Genomic DNA, 24,361 nt, shown 5'->3' with positions numbered 1-24,361 from the left:
GGTTTCCTGCAGCAGATAGTTGTGTTTTCTAGGGAGAGGGATTCAACGGGGCAGAAAGGGAAAGGGTGGGAGTATACATGGAAAGGGCCAACACACATTTCCAAGGCCTGTGAACCCTCCGGTGGAGGAGAAGAACTTTCTAACCCCCCGCGCGAGGTTGCGCAGGGATCGAAATACCCTACAATTACTTAATTGTCTGCCAGGACAGACAATAACAAAATTATAAAACTCTATTCCTCCAAAACTCAAGGCACTCAAGATATAGCTGCTTGAAGTATCTGGGGAGAGAGAAGACAACAGGAGGTGGTTACCCCTGTCTTACAACTGAAGAAAGCCAAAGTCCGGAAAGGGCAAGGGCAAAGAACGAGGGAAGAAATATAGCACCCTAGCTGAGGCAGGCTGACCTAATAGTAGATATTGTCCCTCATGATTTCTGCTTCGGGTCACTCAGAAGAAGGGAGTCAGGGATGCAGGGGTAAAGCTTCAGGCTATGTTGGACTGAACAGGCCAAAAATGTTGAGTTGGTGTCATCTGGGGAAGCCTCGTAAATAGTCCCCTACCCTCTCGTCCGGACTGAGGAACGTGAGGCAAGTAAGAAGCATCACTGTCCAGTTATTTTACTCTCCCCTGTGCCTTCTGAAGAGACAGTAGCCTCCAAACTGGCAGTTTTTCGTAAAATCCCATTACATCAGGCTGAGTAGGAACCAAGTGCTTTCCAGGTTGGTATTTTTTTGCCCAAGATCAGGAAATGAACCTTTACAACCCAGAAAGCACCAACTCCTGGCCCAGTCAGGCCAGGCCAGTCAGGCCAGAAGTGAAAGAAACACAGAGAGCTTCCACTCCAGAGAGAATGGAAGCATCAGAAGCATGTAGCGAAAACTCATGAAATTGAAGAACTGCATATTTGCAAAGCTGCTCTCACAGAACTGTCTTGTACTGTGAAAGATTCACAGGGAGTGGTCAAAGAGAGGGTGAGCATCACTACTTCCAGAATCACAGAGTCGTGGAGCTGGAGAAATCCCCTACTTCCAGGAAGAATATCTAAACCATCCAGGACAAATGGTTTTCTAAGATGTTTTTATAGATCCCCAGGGATGGAAACTCCACAGCCTCCCTTGAGAACCTGCTCTAATGTTTAAGCATCCTTATGGTCAGGGAATTCTTCCCTATATCCAACCAAACTCTCTTTCACCTTAAACCCTTCACAGAAGGATTTGAAAAATGGGTGTGGAAAATAACCGTGGACAACAAAAACAGCTGCTCAGCATGCTCCTAACAATAATCAATGTGGTATTCATTAAGCACTTACCCTGTGGCAAGGACTGAGAAGCAGTGTGGCCTACTGGATAGAGCACGGGACTGGAAGTCAGGAGGACCTAATAATACCGGATTAGAGCTGAAATTAGAACCCATGACCTTCTGACTCCCAGGCCCATGCAATATCCACTACACTGTGCTGCTTCTCTAATTCCACCTCCTCCACTTGTCTGCGGTGTGACCTTGGGCAGGTCACTTAACTTCTCTGTGCCTCATTTAGCTCATCTGTAAAATGGGGATTAAGATGGGGATTAAGACTGGAAACTCCATGTAGGACACCGACTGCGTCCAACCTTGTCTCTCCCCCAGCGCTGAGTACAGTGCCTGGCACATAGTAAGTGCTTAACAAATACCTTTTTTTAAAAAAAAAAAAGCACTGTACTAAACCCTGGGGTAGATACAAGATAATCAAGTCGAACACAGTCCCTGTCCTACACTGGGCTCATGGTCTAATTAGAAGGGAGGAACAAGTATTTTGTCCCCAGGAATTTTACAGATGAGGAAATTGAGGCACAGAATGATTAAGCAACTTGTCCACGGTCAAGCAGCAGCCAAGTGGCAGAGCTGGGATTAGAACCCAAGTCCTCCGATGCCTAGACCAATGCTCTTTCCACTAGGCCTCACTGCTTCTTCCACCTAAAGTCCCTTCATATATGGGAAGACAGTGATTAAGCCCCACTGGCTCCCACCCCTATAGCTTTCTCTTCTCTAGGCTCAAAAACCCCAATTTATTTCATCTTCCTCACAGGACCTATTTTCCAACCCTGACTACGGAATGTGTCTGCTGATTCTGCCGTATTGCACTCTCTTAAGGACTTAGTACAGTGCTCAGCACATAGTAAGCACTCACTACCATTAATTGATTGATTGGTAATCATGTTTGTTCAGTAAAGAACAGTATACACTCCAGGATTTGGCTGGTTGATTTCCGGGTGAAATTCACACTGTAGAAGCAATTTATGTGTCTAGCGTGGGAAGTTCATAAGCACAATTTCATGTCGTCCCCGTCGCTGGCACTGGGCCCTCTGAAGCCATGATTTCCAGCTAGTGGTAATGGAAAGAGCATGGGCCTAGGAGTCAGAGGACCTGGGTTCTAACCCTGACTCTTCCAACTGCTTGCTATGTGACCTTGGGCAAGTCACTTCACTTCTCTGTGTCTCGGTTTCTTCAACTGTAAAATGGGCATTAAATCCTACTCCCTCCTTCTTAGACTGTGAGCCCTTTGTGGGACAGGAACTGTGTCCAACTTGGTAAACTTGTATCTACCCCAGTGCTTACAACAGTGCATGACACAAAGTAAGCGCTTAACAAATACAATTAAAAAACTACCAAATGGTACCCCACCCAAGCCCCTCAGTTAAACCTCTGTGTTTGCTTTACTTGGGAAAGGCTAGAGTGCAATCTGGCTGCTTACATCAATCAATCAATGGTATGTGTTGAGTGCTTACTGTGTGCAGAGCACTGTACTAAGCACTTGGGAGAGTACAATACAACAGAGTTGGTAGACACATTCTCTGCCTGCAAGGAGCTTACAGTCTAGAGGGGGAAACGGAACTTAATAGAAATAAATACATTATGGATACATGTACACAAGTGCTGTGGGGCTGAGGGTGGGGTGAATACCAAGTAGCTCTTTGCTTTAGGTCACTGCTAGGCTTCTTTACTGTTCATTCATTTGTTCATTTGTTCATTCAATTGTATTTATTGAGTGCTTACTGTGTTCAGAGCACTGTCTTAAGCGATTGGTACTAAGTACAATGTAACAATAAACAGACATATTCCCTGCACACACTGAGCTTACAGTCTAGAGGGGTTGTTTTCTGCTGAAATATGCTCTGGTCCTATAAATTGCTATTTGAGTTCTTGGTTCTGGAAGGCCTGTAGGGCACAGAACTGAGAGAAGAAACTCCTGAGTGGACTCTCTGAAAAAAAGGCTGAAAGGCTGAAAGGCTGTTCCGGGGTGATTAAATCCAGGGCTCCTGCTATTCCATGGCAAACCAGTCATGGGTGATCCTACAAGCCTTGGGTGAGCTCTGGGGATACCCTCTTTGATCCAGCATGGGAAGCAGCTTGACAAACTGAATAGATCATGGGCCTGGGAATCAGAAGGTCATGGGTTCTATTCCCGGCTCTACCACTTGTCTGCTGTGTGATCTTGGGCAAGTCACTTCACTTCTCTTTTCCTCAGTTACCTCATCTGTAAAATGGGGATTGAGACTGTGAGCCCCATGGGGGACTGGGACTGTGTCCAACCTGATTTACCACCTGTTTACTTATATTGATGTCTGTCTCCCTCCTTGTAGACCATGAGCCCATTGTGGGCAGGGATGGTCTCTCTTTGCTGCTGAATTATACTTTCCAAGTGCTCAGTACACTGCCCTGCACACAGTAAGTGCTCAATAAATATGATTGAATGAATGATCTGTTTGTATCCCCCCCCAGCGCTTAGTACAGTGCCTGGCACATAGTAAGTGCTTAACAAATACCATTATTATTACTATTATTATCCACAGTGAGAAGCCTCCTGGCAGCTTGCAGGGCTCTGCATTAGAGGTGGGTGGATGGCTGCAGGAGAAGGCCCCATCTGTTCCTGCCCTTCAGGCTCTTGGCCACTGGAATAGGGAGGAGGACATGTGTGATCACAAAATGCTGAGGAATCCTCAGCCACAGTAATCTGGCTCTGTGAAGGAGAGTATCCTTGCTCAGTCCTCCTCCCCAACCCCCAGTATGGAGCATGGACAGAGGAGGGGCAGAAAGCTCACCTCGGGCCGCCTTCTCGGGAACTACAGTTGGCCAAGAGTAGTGGAGACCCAGTGGGCTCTCTTCCAGGCCAAAGTTTGCCCCTTGCCAGAGTGTATTCATGTATTCCCACCCCACCTGCCACCAGGCAGGCACTTCCTTGTACCTAGTGGATAGGGCACAGGCCTAGGAGTCCGGAGACCTTGGTCCTAATCCAGGCTCTGCCCGCTTGCCTTCTGGGTGACCTTGGACCAGCCACTTCATTTCTCTGGGCCTCAGTTTCCTCATCTGTAAAATGGGGAGAAGAGCCCTGCTTTCCCTTCCGCTTAGGCTGACAGCTCCATGTGGGACAGGGACTTTGTCCAACCTAATTATCCTGTATCTACCCCAGTGCTTTGCACAAGGCTTGGCACATGGTAAGTGCCTAAACTCATTGTGGATGGGGAATGTGCCTGTTATATTGTTATATTGTACTCTACCACGCGCTTAGTACAGTGCTCTGCACACAGTAAGTGCTCAATAAATTTGATTGATTGACTGACTGACTGACAGTTCTGGCAGTCAGGGGACCTGGATTCTAATCCCGGCTCTGCCATGTACCTGTTACATGACCTTTGGCAAGTCACTTCATTTCTCTGTGTCTCATTTGTCGCATTAGTAAAATGGGGATTTAAACTATGATTCCCATGTGGGACATGGACTGTGTCCAATCTGATTAGCTCCTATCTACCCCAGCATGTATAATGCTTGGCACATAGTAAGCACCTAACAAATACTGTTAAAAAAATTGATCCTTTCAATCTCATTATACAGAGGTTATAGTGATCAGTTCCATAAATTTGAGGTCATGCTTAGTTCTCAGGGGCATGGGGGAGATTGGAAGAGAAAAGAGATCCTTCTCCAGGATGTCATCTGGGACCCAACCCACAGGACAAAAACTGACAATCCCCCAAACCTCGGGAAGTCACTCCACCTTCCCTGGCTCCGTCTTCACTGGCATCCTCAGGATATCCCCCTCCATCTTAGGAATCCTCTGCCTGCTCCAATTCTGTTCATCCACTCTCCATCCCAAGAGTATGGCCACATTCTCATCCAGACTCCCCTTCCAATCAATCAATCAATCAATCAATCGTATTTATTGAGCGCTTACTATGTGCAGAGCACTGTACTAAGCGCTTGGGAAGTACAAATTGGCATCACATAGAGACAGTCCCTGCCCAACAGTGGGCTCACAGTCTAGAAGGGGGAGACAGAGAACAGAACCAAACATACCAACAAAATAAAATAAGTAGGATAGAAATGTACAAGTAAAATAAATAAATAAATAAATAAATAGAGTAATAAATATGTACAACCATATATACATATATACAGGTGCTGTGGGGAAGGAAAGGAGGTAAGATGGGGGGATGGAGAGGGGGGCGAGGGGGAGAGGAAAGAAGGGGCTCAGTCTGGGAAGGACTCCTGGAGGAGGTGAGCTCTCAGCAGGGCCTTGAAGGGAGGAAGAGAGCTAGCTTGGCGGATGGGCAGAGGGAGGGCATTCCAGGCCCGGGGGATGACGTGGGCCGGGGGCCGATGGCGGGACAGGCGAGAGCGAGGTACAGTGAGGAGATTAGTGGTGGAGGAGCGGAGGGTGCGGGCTGGGCAGTAGAAGGAGAGAAGGGAGGTGAGGTAGGAGGGGGCGAGGTGATGGAGAGCCTTGAAGCCCAGGGTGAGGAGTTTCTGTCTGATGCGCAGATTGATCGGTAGCCATTGGAGGTTTTTGAGGAGGGGAGTAATATGTCCAGAGCGTTTCTGGACAAAGATAATCCGGGCAGCAGCATGAAGTATGGATTGAAGTGGAGAGAGACACGAGGATGGGAGATCAGAGAGAAGGCTAGTGCAGTAGTCCAGACGGGATAGGATGAGAGCTTGAATGAGCAGGGTAGCGGTTTGGATGGAGAGGAAAGGGCGGATCTTGGCAATGTTGCGGAGCTGAGACCGGCAGGTTTTGGTGATGGCTTGGATGTGAGGGGTGAATGAGAGAGCGGAGTCGAGGATGACACCAAGGTTGCGGGCTTGTGAGACGGGAAGGATGGTAGTGCCGTCAACAGAGATGGGAAAGTCAGGGAGAGGACAAGGTTTGGGAGGGAAGACAAGGAGCTCAGTCTTCGACATGTTGAGCTTTAGGTGGCGGGCGGACATCCAGACCACTCCTCGCTTGGGGATTTCTTCCCTGTAATCTCTACTGCAGGGCGTGCACATACACATGCACACCAATGTACTCTGCCCTTTTTCCCAGTATCTCCCCTCCTAGTAGCCACTTGGCATCTCCTTAAACACACCTTCTAATGCATCAACACTCCATAGTCACCCTCCTTGTCCTCCCACCCAAGGATTGTACACACTTTTCCACCCATTGCCCAGTCTGGGACCCCCACCCCCTCCCAATTCCAAGGATCTCCTCTCCTACTGCTAAATGCCCCCGACTATTAGACTTGGAAAGCCATTCCTGAGGTTATTCTTCTTGGATGCTCCCTTCTCAGGATGTGCTTCTCTGAAATTCCCACCAGAACACATCCTTTCTAAACAGAGTTCATCCTTCCTTGGAACTCAGTTTGTTGGACTTCCCTCCCGGCCTCCACCTTGATTTTTAGTGGGAATCAACTGAACATAACAATATGGATAAAACCCTTATCGTTTTTTCCTCAGGAGACCTCCTAGCTGTTAATAATAATAATAACAATAATAGTAGTAGTATTTGTTAAGCACTTACTATGTGCCAAGCACTGTACCAAGCATAGGGGTAGATACAAGATAATCATTCATTCATTCATATTTATTTAGCGCTTACTGTGTGTAGAGCATTGTACTAAGCGCTTGGGAAGTACAAATCGGTGGGAAGTACTAATCAGGTCCCACAGTCACAGGCAGGAGGAAGCAGAACATGTATTGCATTCCCATTGCGCAGATGAGGGAATTGAGACTCAGAGAAGTTAAATGACTTGCCCCAAATCACACAGCAGACAAGGAAAAATGTCCTGAGAAAAACCCTTTTCTGTTTCCCAATCCTAAGCGACAGTTGCCTCTCAGCCAGGCTGGGTTGGTCCTGGATCGAGAGCAAAGTAGAAGCCTGAGCTGCTGAGGGTCAGAGGCTGAAGGACTGGTCACACCCATCAGGTTGGTAAGCTACTGAGGTGTTCCTGGACTGGAACACGATCAACACACCTGGAAAGGGTTTTAGTGAGACAGGAGCCCCAGAAGCAATGTCCACTGGCTCCTGGGCATTACTTTTGGGGTGCTGACATTCTCCTGGACAACCCTGCTCACTATTATCATTATCAAAATAAAAATATGAGGAATTGTGCTATTTGTTAAGCCTTTATTATGTGCCAAGCACTAGGAGACCTATGAGATAATCCGCTCAGACTGTGAGCCACACATGGGACAGGGCCTGTGTCTAAGGGGGAGAGAAAACAGATATTTTATTTTCATTTTTCGAAACCTCTGAGGCACAGAGAAGTCAAAGGACTCACCCAAGGTCTCACAGCAGGCGAGTGGAGAATCTGGGATTAGAATCCAGGTCTCCTGACCTTCAGTCCTGTGCTCCTTACACTAGGCCACACTACTTTCCATGCGTCCCCTTGCATTAAAGAGAAAAAGAGAAATAATTGAGGCTGCCTATCCTGGGGACTCTGTGCTGGGATAGCTCTAGAGAGAGACTTACATTGGACAGAAACTCTGATCTGGTTCCCTAGTCCCTGGTTTCTTCGGTTCAAAACCAAACCTGGTGAGAAATGCCTAACAATTGTGCCGTCTAGGCCCCAGCCCAAGGCAACAGAGAATGCCTTGCTTTTTTCATTAAATCCCCTCTCTTAGAGCACTGCCTAGCGGCTTGTGTTTCACTAAAGTCCATCTTGAGCATTACAAAAGGGAGAGAGATTCCCCAAACAGCTGATTTTCCCACAGCAGGGGACAAATTCCCCATAGGGACAACATTCCTTACTGATCTTGTTTTTCATGGTATTTGTTAAGCTCTTGCTCATCAATCAGTCAATTGATTAGATTTACTGAGCATTTACTGTATGCAGGGCACTGTATTAAGTGCTTGGAAGAGTACAATGTAACAATATAATGAAGTTGGTAGACACGTTCCCTGCCCACAATGAGCTTACAGTCTCGAGAGGGAGACAAGCATTATTAGAAATAAATAAAGGATATGTACATAAGTGCTGTGGGGCTGAAGGAGGGGTGAATAAAGGGAGCAAATCCAAGTGCAAGAGGTTCTTGAGGAGTGGGGAAACGTGGACTGAACATCCTTGAAGAAAAATGATACGGGCAGCAGAGTGAAGTATGGACTGGAGTGGGGAGAGACAGGAGGCAGGGAGGTCAGCACAGAGGCTGATACAGTAATCAAGACAGGAGAGCATAAGTGTTTGGATTAATGTGGTTAGCAGTTTGAATGGAGAGGAAAGGGTGGATTTTAGCGATGGAACCAACAGGATTTAGTGAGGGATTACATGAGTGTGAATTGAATGAGAGAGATGAGCATACTTCATGCTGCTGACCGGATTATCTTTGTTCAGAAACGCTCTGGGCATATTACTCCCCTCCTCAAAAATCTCCAGTGGCTACCAATCAATCTGCGCATCAGGCAGAAACTCCTCACCCTGGGCTTCAAGGCTGTCCATCACCTCGCCCCCTCCTACCTCACCTCCCTTCTCTCCTTCTACTGCCCAGCCCGCAACCTCCGCTCCTCCACCGCTAATCTCCTCACTGTACCTCGTTCTCGCTTGTCCCGCCGTCGACCCCCGGCCCACATCATCCCCCGGGCCTGGAATGCCCTCCCTCTGCCCATCCGCCAAGCTAGCTCTCTTCCTCCCTTCAAGGCCCTGCTGAGAGCTCACCTCCTCCAGGAGGCCTTCCCAGACTGAGCCCCTTCCTTCCTCTCCCCCTCGTCCCCCTCTCCATCCCCCCATCTTACCTCCTTCCCTTCCCCACAGCACCTGTATATATGTATATATGGTTGTACATATTTATTACTCTATTTATTTATTTATTTATTTTACTTGTACATTTCTATCCTATTTATTTTATTTTGTTGGTATGTTTGGTTCTGTTCTCTGTCTCCCCCTTTTAGACTGTGAGCCCACTGTTGGGTAGGGACTGTCTCTATGTGTTGCCAATTTGTACTTCCCAAGCGCTTAGTACAGTGCTCTGCACATAGTAAGCGCTCAATAAATACGATTGATTGATTGATTGATTGATTGATTGATTAGTCGAGGATAAAACCAAGGTTATGGGCTTGTGAGACAGGAAGGATGGTGGTGCTGTCTACAGTGATGGGAAAATCATTGGGGGGGCAGCGCGGGGAGGGGAGGACAGCATTTGGAAGGGAAGATAAGGAATTCTGTTTTGGACATGTTAAATTTGAAGTGTCAGCGGGATGTCCAAGCTTACTATGTGCCAGATTCTAGATATAAGCTAATCAGGTTGGACACAGTCCATTTCCCACTTGGGCCTCCCAGGCTTAATCCCCCTTTTACAGATGAGGTAACCGAGGCACAGAGAAGTGATTTCCCCAAGGTCACACAGCAGACAAGTGGAGAAGTCAGGATTAGAACCCAGGTCTTCTGACTCCCAAGCCTGTGCTCTTTCTACTAGGCCATGCTGCTTCTGACCCTTGCAAGCAGCAGGATCCCTTGGCTTTTTTTCCAACTAGGTCACATCCTAAGCCAGCCACCTGTTCAGCTTCCTTTTGCCTTAACTTGCTTATCAGCCTGAGCCAGACACAGAATCCCCTTGGGGAATAGTTCTACTGAGATACCCTATGTGTGTTCCCTTTTCCAACAGGTGTTGGCACTGTTATAGCTTTCCCAAATGCACGGTTGTAACCTAAAATTTCGCTGCTCAGCGCCCATGAGCACAGATACCTAGCCTATCGGCAGATTAGGGACTTATCCCACAGGTACACAAATAACTCACGCTAAGCTCCAGTGCAGTAAGACGCTGCTGAGGTAGCAGTTCAGCTTTAGAGCCTGAAATGCGTCACTGGCCTGAGAAGTTTTGGAAAAGTCAAGGAGAATGGAGAGAAAAGATGGGAGTGGATTTCAGAAACTGCTCTAGACAGATGGAAATTTCAACTTCGAAGCAGAGTCGGGCTGGCAACTGAGACTAGGTAAAGTTGTTCTCCTTCCAGCTACATATCCGAGCAGCATCAGTGAAACAGATGTAACCGTGTCCTGAAACCAATACAAAAATCACTTTACAATTGGCCCAGTGCTGTTATCATGTGAAGTGTGCTCTTTGGGATTCAGTGACCTATTCAAGGGAGTCTGCCTTTAGTGGGGGCATAGTCTCAACTGTGACTGCTACTGATCCCATTTACTTCATTTCAACATAAAAATGAAAATCTGCTGGAAATTTTAACCGTTTGCTTAATAGCCTAGACAGAACAGCCACACGTACTATGAATGGTCCAGTGGAAAGAGGTCTGCTCTGGGAATCAGGAGGCCCAGATTCTAGCCCTTGTGGAATTCTTGGGCTTGGATCTGTGACTTTTGATCATTTGATGTTTGCTTCACTCTCTATCCCACAGCACTTACGTACATATCTTTAAATTGTATATTAGAAATGATTTATTTATATTAATGTCTGTGTCCCCCTCCAGACTTTTTTTTAAATAGTGTTTGTTGAGTGCTTACTATGTGCCAAGCACTATACAAGATACAAGCTAATAAGGTTGAACACACTCCCTGCCCCACATGGGGCTCACAGTCTTAACCCCCATTTTACAGATGAGGTCACTGAGGCACAAAGTGAAGTGACCTGCCCAAGGTCACATAGCAGACAAGTGGCGGAGCTGGGATTAGAACCCAGGTCCTCCTGATTCCCAGACCCATGCTCTAGCCACTAGGCCATGCTGCTTCTCAGACTGCAAGCTTGTTGTGGGCAGGGTGTCTCCAACTCTGTTGTGTCATACTCTCGAGTGCTTAGTACTGTGCTCTGCACAAAGAGCCACCTGGGCATTCCATGAGATGAACAGGTCCAGTAGGAATCCTGAAAAATAGATGGCTTATGTGGATGGCAAAGACTGTGATGGCTACCAAGACAACTGTCTTCCCAGGCACAATGTTATGGCACAGAATCAGCACTCTAATGCAGTGACTTTAGCCAAAAATGAGACCTGCACATAAAAAAACAACAACCCGGTCAAGGACTTGGCCATGTGCTCCACCATGCTCAGCAAATAATGATAATAGTAATTGTAGCATTTGTTAAGCACTATGTGCCAGGCACAGTACCAAGTGCCAGGGTGGGTACAAGCAAATTGGGTTGGACACGGTCCCTCCCCCACATGGGGCTCACGATTTTAATCCCTGCTTTACAGATGAGGTAATTGAGGCACAAAGAAGTAAAGTGACTTGCCCAAGGTCACACAGCAGAAAAATGGCAGTTTAGGGATTAGAACTCAGGTCTTTCTGACTCCCAGGCCCGGGTTCTAGCCACTAAGCCATGCTGCTCCTCCCTTACGGCATTCTGTGCCCTTGCAGGAACAAGACTAGCAAGTATAAGTGAGTGTGATTAGCAGCGGGCAAGCCACTAGCACTAAAAAAGGATTCCTTCGCACAGATTCTCCGTCATCGAGATCAAGACTCATCGGTCATTTGATGGGAAACTCCATAACTAATACCTACCTCTCCCAGGACTAGCCATTCCTCAGTGTTGCATGAAGTCAGAGTTCCATAGCATTTTCCAAATGTTATCTCCCTCACCCTCCCAACATCCCTCTCAGGAAGCAGACTGTTATCCCAGGTACCCAGGTAAGGAAACTGCAGCTCTGGGGCCCACCGTGATCTGCCGTGGATTGTGAACCTTTCTCTGCTTATTCCCGTGCTGCCCCGCTAAAGCAGTGGACACAGAGCTGGGGAAATCATCATCTGAGGGAGCTAACGTTCCTAATTCTCAGTCTGCGCCTCTCTTCACATTCCCTTCAACTTATCTGAGAGTATCATGGGCCATATGATCTGTCACTGTGAGTGACACATGTTAGTTTGGTGTTTCGGAGCTTTTCTCATCTTTTCCCAGCAATATGCAAATGGTTTTAGTTCAAGAAATGTGCTAATGAAAATTCTGACACATTACTAGCTGTTTAGCTAGAGAGAGAGCAGGCAGGATTTTTAACAATTAGATTCTCCCAGACAGCCTGGCATCACAACGTTCTTGCTCTTTTCCTTTACTCTCTTCCATCGATTTCGTGTTTCCTGCAGGTAGGGTCCTAGAGGTTGTCTTTCGATGTCCAGGAGAAGGGTACTGGTCAAGGAAACACCATCAGCTGTAGTAACAGCATAAAACTCCCGCCCGAAGGTGTGTCACCTTCGGACACACAACCCCACTCTCCCACTCTTCCCCAGAGCCCAGCTGCAAGTAGAGTGACCCAGCCGGTGTGAAGTCGGACGTATGCAGCGGGAAGATTTCTTTTAATGGGGCTTGGAGAGGGAGAAGGGAAGGTGGGTGGAGAGTGGGAGAATGAGGAGGAGAAGAGGGGACAAGGATGGTGAGGGGAATTAATCAGATCGGGAGTCCCATGTGCTTTTATTGTGTCTACCTCAGCGCTTAGTTCGGTGCTTAGCACATAGGTGCTTAACAAACGTCACAAATAATGAACTAATATTAATTAGTGGTGACTCCTGTCCAAGTAGGTGGCCCCAGCCCCTTAAGAGGAGAGTTCCCTTAGTTTGGCTACATTCCAGAGAATGACTTCATGCTTCCAGCCAAATGGAACAGTTTCTTACGTGGCCTTATTCTGCCTATCCATAATCCTCTGTAATTTCTCCCAGGAATCAACAAATCAGCTTGGCCCTGCCACAAAACACAGCACTCCACAAGTCAAGAGCTGCCTTCATTTCTTTCCTTTCTGGTCTCCTTTGTTGCCCACAAATAGGCACGAGCATTTATTTCCTCGGCTACAATTCTCTCAGAAATATGTATTTTTAAAAACCCAACACCCAACAGACAAAAAAACCTTATTAAAACCCCACCCCATCCTGTCATTTCAATGAGATTAAATGTTAAGAGCTCACAAATGTAATGGTCCTCTCTGATTAGATTAGAAACAGGTGCACTTTTGCATAAGGAAATTAAGTTGCAGACAATATGAAGATTTGCTAAAAGGCAGACATTGATGAAAATAAGTAGCCCTTTTATTTGTAATTATTGAGGCAATCTGTTCGCAGAGTGTACATGTTAGTAGTCTGACAGATCTGGCAGGGTGTAATGAACAACTCGAGTCAAGTTCTAGAGTAAGATTATTTTTAATAGAAAATATACAGACTGTCTTTTACATTTAACTGCTACTTACAAAGCAGAAAATGTCATAAATAGGGATTCAGTAGATATACTAGTTCATAAAAATACAAATTTCATCAGGACATTAAGCAACATTCTGACTTTTTCTCCTCTTCCTCATTAAAACATCTCAAAAATAAAAAAGAAGCCTGACCCAAACAAAGCAAGAAAGCAAATGAATATATGAGAAGTCTGTGTTGCACCATTCCTCCAGAAAACCCTGACGTGTCAGTCAGTGGAGCGTCTAGCAGTCGAGGTGTCACTAAATGGTGTCATCGATATGTCTCCGGCAGAATGGACAGCAGTTGTGCTGCAGAACCAGCAGCTCATAATCTTCTGAGTGAAACATCTATCAGGCAGAAGGGAGTCATGGCCATCAGATTCACCTTTTCCAAGACCTTTCTCACTGCCCAGGCTCCCTACCCTTCTGGAAATGGGATTTCTCCACAGCCCGGTAAAAGCTGACCACTTTCACCTGTCACACCCGGGCCCGCGGTCTGCAAAGTCGGACGCCGGGGGAGAGTGTCCCCAAGGCCAGCTCTTGAGCAGCCTGAGTGGACTGGAACACTGGAGGATGAGGACTTGGACAACCTCCCTGGAATGGTGCTGGTCCACGGCGGGGAGCAACGGGAGACCAGGGGGACCCAGCACTTACCTGAAAGCACGAAGGGCACATTGTGATGGAAGCATCTGGGAGCAGGGAGCGGAAGTACTGCCATGGCAACGGCTTGGGCCAACGCTTAATCAGGACGTCTCGTCTGCTCATGGTGCGCAGGACCGCCCTGTTCACCACCACAGGGACAAACTCGGAGTTTCCTTGCTGCGGAAAACCCAGGAGGGAGCAGGGGTCAGAGCAGTAGGTAAGTTTGACCGTTGGGTCACTTGCAGGCTTCATGTAAACCGTCGGGAATTAAAACACCTGCTTGCGTCTCCTGATAACGGCGGTCGTTGTTGACCGAGTGCCATAGGGAAGTGGCTGCCATCTGGAAAACCCAAGGAGGTGGATCTCTGCTATCTAGTGGTGACATTCAGAGCAGATAAAACTGGTGACACAGTTAACGGCGTCTCCCCAGGCAAGGTGTGAATGCTGGGAGCCATGCTAAGAATAGAAGTAAGGGGCCTTTGAAGAACTCCCAGCGATGTTCTCACCTCAAAGCTCAGTTTGGCAGTAAATGGATCTTCTTCTTCGATGTTTCCCACCTTCTCACTCAGCTGCAGGCTTTGGGAATCTGGATGAGTTTGTTAAAGCAGAAATCTCAGGCCTGACTGGGGAGAAAGCTCCATCGCAGCCTCTTCCAGATAGTGAATTTCAGTGGTGCCTACAGAGCTCAGAGCCAAGGCGGCCACAGGGTTTTCCCAGCATTCACCCGCCTACATCTCTGCTGAGCGGGAGGGAGAAGGCTGTTTCTCTGATGAAGCCTTCAAAGCCTTACTGAAGGCACATTTCCTCCAGGAAGCCTTCCCTGAATGAGCCCTCCTCCTCTCCTCTTCTCCCACTCCCTTCTGTGCCACTCATACTTGCTCCTTCATTCATCCTCCCTCCCCCTTCCCCACAGCACATTTGTATACGTCTGTATAGATCTGTAATTTATTTATTTATTTACCTATTTATATTGATGTCTGTCTCCTCCTCTAGACTGTGAGCTCGTTGTGGGGAGGGAATGTGTCTGCTGTTATATTTTACTCTCCCAAGCGCTCAATACAGTGCTTTGCACATAGTAAGCACTCAATAAATATGATTTATTGACTGATGACATGGGCAGGGTAAATCATAAACGCCCGAGGTCACATGATGACAGGTGAGGGAAAAGAAGCAGCACGGCCTAGTGGAAAAAGCCTGGGTCTGAGAGTCAGAGGGATCTAGGTTCTACTCCCGTCTCCACCACATATGTGCTGTGTGACCTTAGGCAAGTCACTTAACTTCTCTGTGCCTCTAGACTGTAAACTCGTTGTGAGTGGGGAATGTGTCTGTTCACTGTTATACTGTCCTCTTCTAAGCACTTAGTACAGTGCTCTGCATACATTAAGTGCTCAATAAATACGATCGACTGACTGACTCAATTCCCTCATCTGCAAAACGAGGGTGCAGTACCTCTTCTCCCTCCTATTTAGACTGTGAGCCTCATGTGGGACCTGATTGTCTTACATCTACCCAGCACTTAGTACAGTGCTTGGCACACAGTGAGTGCTAAACAAATACCACAATTATTATTGAGTTCTCCAGTCCAGTGAACTCAATAGACCAATTAATTATGGTATTTATTCATTGTGGCATCTATTAAATGCTGATTCTGGGCCGAGCGCTGTGCTCGGAGTAAGGTAGACACAGAATAATTGGGTCAGACATAATCCTGGTCCCCCATGGGGCTCAGAATCTAAGAGGTCAAGAAAGCAGATGGTGCTCAGTAAATACTATTGATTGGTTGACAACTGTGGGCAGAGCACTGAACTAAATGCTTGGGAGAGAACATTAGAGTTAGTAGATGCAAGGATTGCTTGGGAGAGTACAATAGTTAATAGGTATGAACCCTACCCCTCAAAGATCTTGCAGTATAATGGGGGAGGTGGACACCTCAAAGGAAATCCCTGATGTGTACTCTAGAGAAAGGATACCGCTACTTCCTGTTTCTTTCCACTGGTACATTCTCTTGCCTGCTCTGGGGATCTCCAGGTCTATCAGTGCCATAGCTTCTTCATCTGTGATCCCTTCCTCCAGGTAGAACTCCACAAGATGCAAAACCTCTGCGAAGCACAAAGGCCACGGGTGAGGGACGACATCGTAAACAACTACAAATGGCTCTGCATCCTAGATGATCCCAGAATGCGAGCAGATTCTGTCTAAAGTCATGCTACCTAGTTCCAAAATCCCAGCTCCTTCTGAGGTGAGTCGCTCTCCCACCAAGCCCCGCACCCCACCTTCCCCACTCCTCCCTATTGTCAAAGGGAAAGCCAAAAAATAACTCAAGATTTAAAAATCAAAAGTGCACCAAATGAAGTCAAACCAAAACTACCCAGGCCTTCCCAGGGCTGAGCACCAGATCCCCAGCACTGTCCAGGTGCACAACTTTGCTGTCATGCCCTACTGTTGTCACCATCATTGATGGTATTTTTGGTGCACTTACTGTGTGTACAGCACTGTACTAAGTGCTTGAGAAAATATAAAAGAGGAAGTAGACGTAAGAAAAAACAGGAAACAAAGGAAGTTATGCTTCCTGTTCACCGCCTCACCCCACCCTACTCCACCTGCCAGGAGAAGTGGCGCTTAGTTCAGTGCTCTGCACACAGGAAGCGCTCAATAAATACAATTGAATGAACGAATGAGAGGACTGGTTTGACAATGAGGCAAGTGGTGGCATTTAGTATTCCAGCACAAACTGGACATGAGAAGCAGCATGGCCTAGTGAATAGAGCCCAGGTCTGGGAGTCAGAAGGACCAGAGTTCAAATCCCGGCTCTGCCACCTGTCTGCTGTGTGACCTTGGGCAAGTCACTTAACTTCTCTGTGCCTCGGTTATCTCATGTAAAATGGGGATTAGTACTGTAAGCCCCACATGGGACAGGGACTGTATCCAGCTTGTATCTACCCCAGTACTTAGTACAGTACCTGGCATATAGTAAGTGCCTAACGAATCTACGAGAAATCACCCCGACAGTGACACCACCGCCATCTCGCTGTTGAGCTCACAGCCGGTTTGTGGTACACCCATACAACCCTGAACACATCTAGTTATGAGTTCATCGCCCACTGTCAGCATGAAGCCGCTCCAGAAGATGGACCATCGACCCTCAGCAACCCCTTAGGAATAAGGGTCGTATGTCTTTGAGGGGGGAATGATGGGAGCCCCCTCATGCACCATGGAAAGGTTGCAGATATTGTTTGAATGTACGCGGCTCTGTTGCCATATCTGGTATGGGCCTTAGTCGCTGCAGCCCGCTGGCTGGGTCCAGGAACCAAGCCAAATAAGGAGGTAGACTCCGCCCAGCTCTGTACCAAATCTGCACCAATCCAGTCCCCACTGTCTTCAAATCTACCAATCACTGTGATCAGCAACAGCGGTATATAAGCCCGTTGTATCAGGCACTTGGGGCCTTTTCCCTTAAGGAAATGAGCCTGCCGGGTGCGTTACCCCCTATTCGGTCTTCGGCCTTACCAATAAAACTTTATTAAAACTTTCGGCAGTCACATGCTGTCTGACTAATTCTTTAGTTGCCCGGCGGCTTGGTGGCTATCCGGAAGAACTGCCGCCATCACTACTGAGAGCTCACCTCCTCCAGGATGCCTTCCCAGACTGAGCCCCCTCTTTCCTCTCCCCTTCTTCCCCCTCCCCATCCCCCCGCCTTACCTCCTTGCCCTCCCCACAGCACCTGTATATATGTTTGTACATATTTATTACTCTATTTATTTATTTTACTTGTACATATTTATTCTATTTATTTTATTTTTTTAATATGTTTTGTTGTCTGTCTCCCTCTTCTAGACTGTGGGCCCGCTGTTGGGTAGGGACCGTCTCTACATGTTGCCAACTGTGCTTCTCAAGCGCTTAGTACAGTGCTCTGCACACAGTAAGCGCTCAATAAATATGATTGATTGAATGAATGAATGAATGAATACCGTAAAATAAAAACAAAAAAAAACACTTCCCCCTGTGATTGCAAGTCTGGAAAAACCCAGATGGTTTCTCATCAGCGATAAGTCGGACACTAGGACTCTAGGATGGGTGGAGAACCTCGAAGCTGATTCTTTGTGCGGTTTTACTCTCCTGTGGCTATTGACGGCCTCCCACTCAGGGAGAGGGAAATGGCTAAGGCTCAGAAGCTGGAGAGGCTTTCACCGATTCTGACTGGGAAATTTCTGTCTGGTTCAAAAGGACAAATCTCAGGGCCACCAACATTTCATTCAGTACTCACCATACGAAGAAGCAGAGAAGATGAAGGGCTGCCGGCAATTAATGCAGATATTCCCGAGGTTGTTGAGCAGGGGGTTGTTGGTGGAGCACCTATAACACAGGGGCACAAGCTCCTACAAAGACAGAGCCGTCAGCAACACTTGGTCAGTGGCAAGCCCCATGGTATCAAAGGGGATTAGGAAAGAGTACAGCCCATAAAATTTGGTTTAGTGCTCTACTAAGCACTTGGGGAAGTACAATACAACAGAGTTGGTAGATACATTCCCTGCCCATAAGGAGCTTAGTCTAGAGGGTAAGACAGACAATTTAAATAAATTACCATTTAGCTGTGGGGCTAGGGTGGGGTGAATATCAAGTCCTTAAAGGGTACAGGTACAAGTGCATAGACAATGCAGAAGGGAGAGGGAGTAGGGAAAAAATGAGGGCTCAGTTGGGCAAGGCCTCTTGGAGGAGTTGTGATGTTAATAAGGCTTTGAAGGTGGAGAGATTGGTGGTCTGTTATACATGAAAGGAGAGGGAGTTCCAGGCCAGGGGGAGGATGTGGGAGAGTGGTCAGCACCAAGACAGGTAAGATTGAGGTACAGTGAATAAGTGGGTATTAGAGGAGCAAAGCGGGCAAGGTGGTTTGAAGTAGAAAATCAGTGGGGTGGGGTAAGAGGGCAAGTTGACTGAGTGTTTTGAAGCCAATGGTAAGGAGTTTCTGTTTGTTGCAGACATGGATGGGGCACCCACTGAAGGTTCTTGAGGAGTGGGGAGACGTGGACTGAACTTTTTTTTGAGAAAAATGATCCAGCCAGCAGAGTGAAGTATAGTCAGGGGGGACAAGAGACAAGGAGGTCAGTGAGGAAGCTGATGCAGCAAGTCATTGGTGATGCGGGATATGATAGGTGCTTGAATCAGCAGCGTAGCTGTTTGGATGGTGAGGACAAGGCAGATTTTAGTGATTTTGTCCAGATAGTGAATGGACAGCATTTGGTAACAAACTGACTTTGGGGGTTGAATGAGAGAGATGAATCAAGGATAACGCCAAGGTTACAGGTATACCTCACATAGGAAGGATAGTGATGTCTACAGTGATGGGAAACACAGGGGGAGGACAGTGTTTGGGTGAAAGGTGAGGAGTTCAGTTTTGGACATGTTTAGTTTGAGGCGTCACTGGCACAACCAGGTAGAGATAATCTGAAGGCAAGAGGAAATGTGAGACTGCAAAGAAGGGGAGAGATCCAGGCTGGAGAGGTAGATTTGGGAATCATCTGTGTAGAAATGGCAGTTGAAGCCATGAGAGCGAATTCGTTCTCCAAGGGAATGGGTGCAGATGGAGAATAAAAGGGGATCCACAAATGAGCCTTAAGGCTCAGAGAAGGAGCCTGCAAAAGAGACTGAGAAGGAGGAGCCAGAGAGACAGGAGGAGAACCAGCAGAGGATAGTGTCTGTGAAGCCAAAGTTGGATAATGTTTCCAGGAGAAAGGGATGGTTCAGTGCAAAATAATTAAGATGGAATAGATTTGGCAAGAAAAAGGTCATTGGTGACCTTAAAGTGGGCAGTTTCCATGGAGCATTTACTGTACACAAAGCACTGTACTAAGTGCTTGGGAGAGTACAATATAACTGAGTTGGTAGACATGTTCCCTGCCCACAAAGAGTTTACAGTCAAGAGACGGAGACAGACATAAATTACAGATCTGTACATAAGTGCTGTGGGTTGATGGAGGGGTGAATAGTGGGTATGAATCCAACTGCAAGGATGACAAAGAAGGGACAGGGAGAGGAAATGAGGGCCCCTTCCCCAGAGTCTTGGGGAGTGGACTGTGAGCCCCATAAGGGTCAGGGACCGTGTTTAATTCTCACCTGTGTATTTTATCCCAGCACTTGGTACAATGCTCAGCACACAGTAAGCACTTAATCAATTACTACTGGAAGAAGATGAGGCCTGTCTGGCGAGAGCGACAGGTGAAACAGTGTCATCTGGAGAGAGCTAGGTTTCAGTGATGGTGAGGAAGAGCAATAACTAGGTCAGAAACAGGTCAAGGATGAAGGGAAACTTTCCCAAGGCAGAGTGGAGGTTCCACAGGCCACAACTGGCTGAATCTGTTAGTGGGGAATGAGGGGTGGGGATGGCATAAGAGGTGGGGAGGGGTTGGATGGGAGTGAGGTGATGGGGGGCAGTGTGTGGGGGTGGGGGATGAGGGGTGACACTGGGAAAGAAGGACAGGGGTGGGGGTGGGGGAGAAGGGTTGGAGGGAGGTGAGTGCTGGGAAGGAAGGATGGGAATGGGCTGATTAGGGGAAGAGGGTTTTGGGGATGTGGGGAGGTCAGAGAAGTCAACAGCAATAACTGCTTAATCTGGTCTTTCTGCTGATCAAATTACTGAATTTGAAGGCAGATCCCTGGGTCCTTAAGAGCAGAGACCAATGCTAGGGAGCAAAGAGGCTTCTGAGTTGATGTGAAGGCAGGCGGTTGCTAACATGCAAAAAGACAGACCTTTGACACCAGGGTGTCAGAGGGCCACACCTGCTCTGCATTCCTCACTGTGCTACCAGGTTGGGCAGCAGGGAGAGGCAAGATGAAGGAATGGCTGCTTCTAGGCCACAGCAATTCGAGAGCAAATTCTTTGTGTTTCAGCAGTGGACTGGCAGTGGGGTTTTTTTTATGGCATTTGTTAAGCACTTATTAAGTGTCAAGAACTATTCTAAGTATTGGGGCAGATGCAAGTTAATGCAGTGAGACATAGTCCCTGTTCCACATGGGGCTCACTGTCCAAGGAGGAAGAACAAGTATTCAATTCCCATTTTACAGATGAGGCAACTGAGGCACTGAAAGATTTCGTAACTTGCCCAGGGTCACACAGCAGGCAATTGGCAGAGCCGGGATTAGAGCCCAGGTCCTCTGACTCCTAGGCCCGTGCTCTTTCCATTAGGCCATGCTGCATCAGAACCGATGTTAGAGGTTACAGTTCTGTAAGCAGATGATAAATCTCCTAGCTGAGTTATCATTATTTGAAGCTTGGGTATGCTGGTGCTGAGTAATTTTGGGTGAGGGTTTATGTTCTTGTGTTAATAATAATAATATTTGTTAAGTGTTAATTAAGGTGGGTCCTTAGTATATGGCAAGCATTGTACTAAGCGCTGGGATAGATACTAGATAAGCAGGTCCTGCATGGGGCCTGCATTCTAAATAAGAGGGAGAACAAGTATCGAGTCCCCATTTTGCAGATGAGGGACCTAGGCACAAAGAAGCTGAGTTGCCCAAGGTCACAGGGCAGGTGATGGAGGAGCCAGAATCGGAACCAAGGTCCTCGGACTCCCAAGCCTTGTGCTCTTTCCTGTAGGCCTTGCTTCTTGTGCTCTGTCAGAGGTCCAAGAATAATATGATGATTCACCTAATATCAGAGAGAGATCGAATAGGAGCAGTTGTTGGAGTCCCAGGAGAAGTGGCATTGAAGGGGCACAGGAAGGACTTTGAAAATGGCTCTCTCAGCTTTTTTGCGTCAGTCTTGGCCTTCCTTCGAGCGGGGCTCAGAAACACCAGGTCCAACTTAAGCTTCTAGCTTCCTCTTGGCTTTGTTTCTTTTGTTGCTGTTGTTCAGCAGCCTTCTGTTGAACATCTTCCTTATTTTTCTTTACTTCCTGCTTTTTCTTTTTTTCTTCCATGATGATGAGTCCAACCTGATTAACCTGTATCAACCCCAGTGCTTGACGCATAATAAGCATTTAACAAGTACCATAATCATCATTCCTGCTTTTTCTTTGTTCTTTCTTTTTTTTTCTTCCATCAAACAGTCCTCTTCTTGTGCTCCTTGTCCTTTTTCCCTTCGCTTTCTTCCCCGGCGGCGGCAACTGAGCAGGGCCACAGATTGGTGAGCAGCTCAGGGTCAGCCGGGACCATCATGATCTCTCCGGCCACAGGAGCCCATTGCATCGGGGTCCAAGGCTGAGTCCCGGGGTCTGCGATGGAGGCGCCTGGCTACGCGGTGCCTGGTCCGGTCAGCAGGGATGGGAGTGGTCACCGATTCACTGACTTCTTCCCAACTCGCTGGCTCCGCCAGGGCTGCAGAGCTTTCGGTCCAGGGCTCTGGGCGGGGAGAGACACTGAATCCCCTGGACCCGCACAGAAACTGGATTCACTCCACCACAACCATGTTCTCCTATTCAATCTGTCCGTCTCCCCCAGGTCTCAAACAGTTCAAAATACAAGAGACTCGATCTGGATTCATGAAGAGCCGGCAGTCCGACTCACTGCCCCGTGGACCTGAATCCCTGTGTTAGCCAGGAACAAAAGAGCCATGTGAAAGCATCCTGGAACAGGCGAGAGGCGGGGGCAAGCTGATGTCAAGTTTAGATTCCAGACATCTCTCAGTGCTGCAGGGTCCTGTGGATGAAGAAGCAGTGTGGCCTACTGGAAAGTGCACAGGCCTGGGAGTCAGAGGACCTGGGTTCTAATCCCAGCTCCACCGCTTGTTTGCTGCATGACCTTGGGCAAGTCGCTTCACTTCTCTGTGCCTCAGTTCCCTCATCTGAAAAATGGGGATTAAGACTGTGAGCCCCAAATGGGACCTGATTATCTTGTATCTACCCCAGCGCTTCAGTCAGTGCTTGGCATATAGTAAGTGCTTAATACCAGAATTATTATGAAGAAGCATCTGCGTCTTCATTTTATTCGACTCTGTGACCCTGCAGGAGGGACCAGGAGGTCATTGGTCAAAGGGAAAAGGGAATTAAGGGAGATTTAGGAAGGAGAATTATTGGCCAAATGGGGAGGAAAGATGTGAGTCTCTAATTCCTAGGGCACCAATCAACCAACCAATCAATCAATCATCAGCAGAGCCACACCAACTGCCAACTGCTATAGGGTTGAGATTCCAATTACTTCCAGACACCAAGCTGGCTCTGACCCAGCCGTGGTGTGAAGGCCTGGATTGAGGAGGGTTCAGAGATGATCGGGAATTTATGTCAGTTCTAGGATGGCCTGCGGAGACCAGGAAGGTCCCACGTTATACCGAACTGAGAATTAGAGTGGGCTTTTGGCAGGAAAGAGGGTATTGAGGTGAAGTTTGCCTGGGCATCTGCCTATTGCAACATGCTCAATCTTGTGTTTTCACAAGCGTTTTGGCTAGAATGCCACTAGGGAATCAGGGAACTCCCAACAGTAGGCATCTGCTGGATACAGCATGACATGGTGTCAGCAGAAACAGTTGTGTGCATGCATATGGTGTCAGAGGCACAGAGACAGGGCACCTACGTCTTCTTTATCAAAGGGATTTGCGAGAACGCAACCCCCGGGTCTTAGGAAACTCGGGTGTGCTCTGATGTGAAGAGCTTCCATTCCCTCAGGGAGAACTATGAGGTAGGTGAAGGGAGAGGAAATCATTCTGAAATGAGGAAAGGAAGAGAAGAAGCCTCAGATCAGAGACTGTAAGCTCCTTATTGAGACTGTGAGCCCCACGTGGAACAGGGACTGTGACCAACTCGATTTGCTCATATCCACTCCAGCGCTTAGAACAGTGCCCGGCACATAGTAAGCTTACCAAATACTATTATTATTATTGTTGTTGTTGTTATTATTATTATTGTGGGCAGGGATCATGTCGACCAATTCTCCCAAGTACTTAGTACAGTATTCTGAACATAGCAAGTGCTCAATAAATATAATTGATTGACAGGGAATATTGGGAAAGTTGATAGGTAGAGAAAGATCTGAGGTCAGGTTGGTAAAGTAGAGAGATTCAAGAATCAATCAATGGTATTTATTGACTGCTTACTGTGTGCAGAGCACTAAGAGCTTGGGAAGGGTACAATACAATAGAGTTGGTAGACAAGATACCTGCTCTCAAGGAGCTTACCAAATGGGGGGGTAGACAGATATCAGAGCAGTAAAAGGCAGAGAACCTGAGGTCAGAGGGACTGGGTTGACACTTAAAGGAGAACTGTAGGGAGCAGGCAGAGAGAGCCTGAAGTCAGGAAGGTTGGGTAGAGGACAGGGGAGATTATTTGGGCAGAGGAAAGGAACCTGAGGCTGAGGGGAGATCAAAAAGATGGAATGATGGAATGCCCAGGATGAGGTGAACCTGAGGTC

General features: G+C 47.5%; 1 protein-coding gene across 2 annotated transcripts in view; it reads right to left on the bottom strand.

The window, feature by feature from the left end:
• Nucleotides 1-13,372: 13,372 nt before the first annotated feature.
• The window catches only part of IFT122 (intraflagellar transport 122), a 74,009-nt gene continuing 63,020 nt past the window's right edge, over nt 13,373-24,361 (bottom strand). For both annotated transcript variants that reach the window (XM_038772163.1, XM_038772164.1), the window contains 5 exons: nt 18,291-18,402; nt 15,997-16,125; nt 14,533-14,612; nt 14,039-14,203; nt 13,373-13,732 (listed from right to left, as the gene is read on the bottom strand). In XM_038772163.1, the coding sequence (XP_038628091.1) occupies nt 13,646-13,732; nt 14,039-14,203; nt 14,533-14,612; nt 15,997-16,125; nt 18,291-18,402 (573 nt within the window). In that variant the 3' untranslated portion in view covers nt 13,373-13,645. The remainder of the gene's footprint in view (nt 13,733-14,038; nt 14,204-14,532; nt 14,613-15,996; nt 16,126-18,290; nt 18,403-24,361) is intronic.

This window comes from Tachyglossus aculeatus, chromosome X1, assembly GCF_015852505.1.
Source record: "Tachyglossus aculeatus isolate mTacAcu1 chromosome X1, mTacAcu1.pri, whole genome shotgun sequence".
Classification (NCBI taxonomy): domain Eukaryota; kingdom Metazoa; phylum Chordata; class Mammalia; order Monotremata; family Tachyglossidae; genus Tachyglossus; species Tachyglossus aculeatus.
The sequence above is the reverse complement of the archived record's forward strand: the minus strand, read 5'-3'. Positions and strand labels throughout refer to the sequence as shown.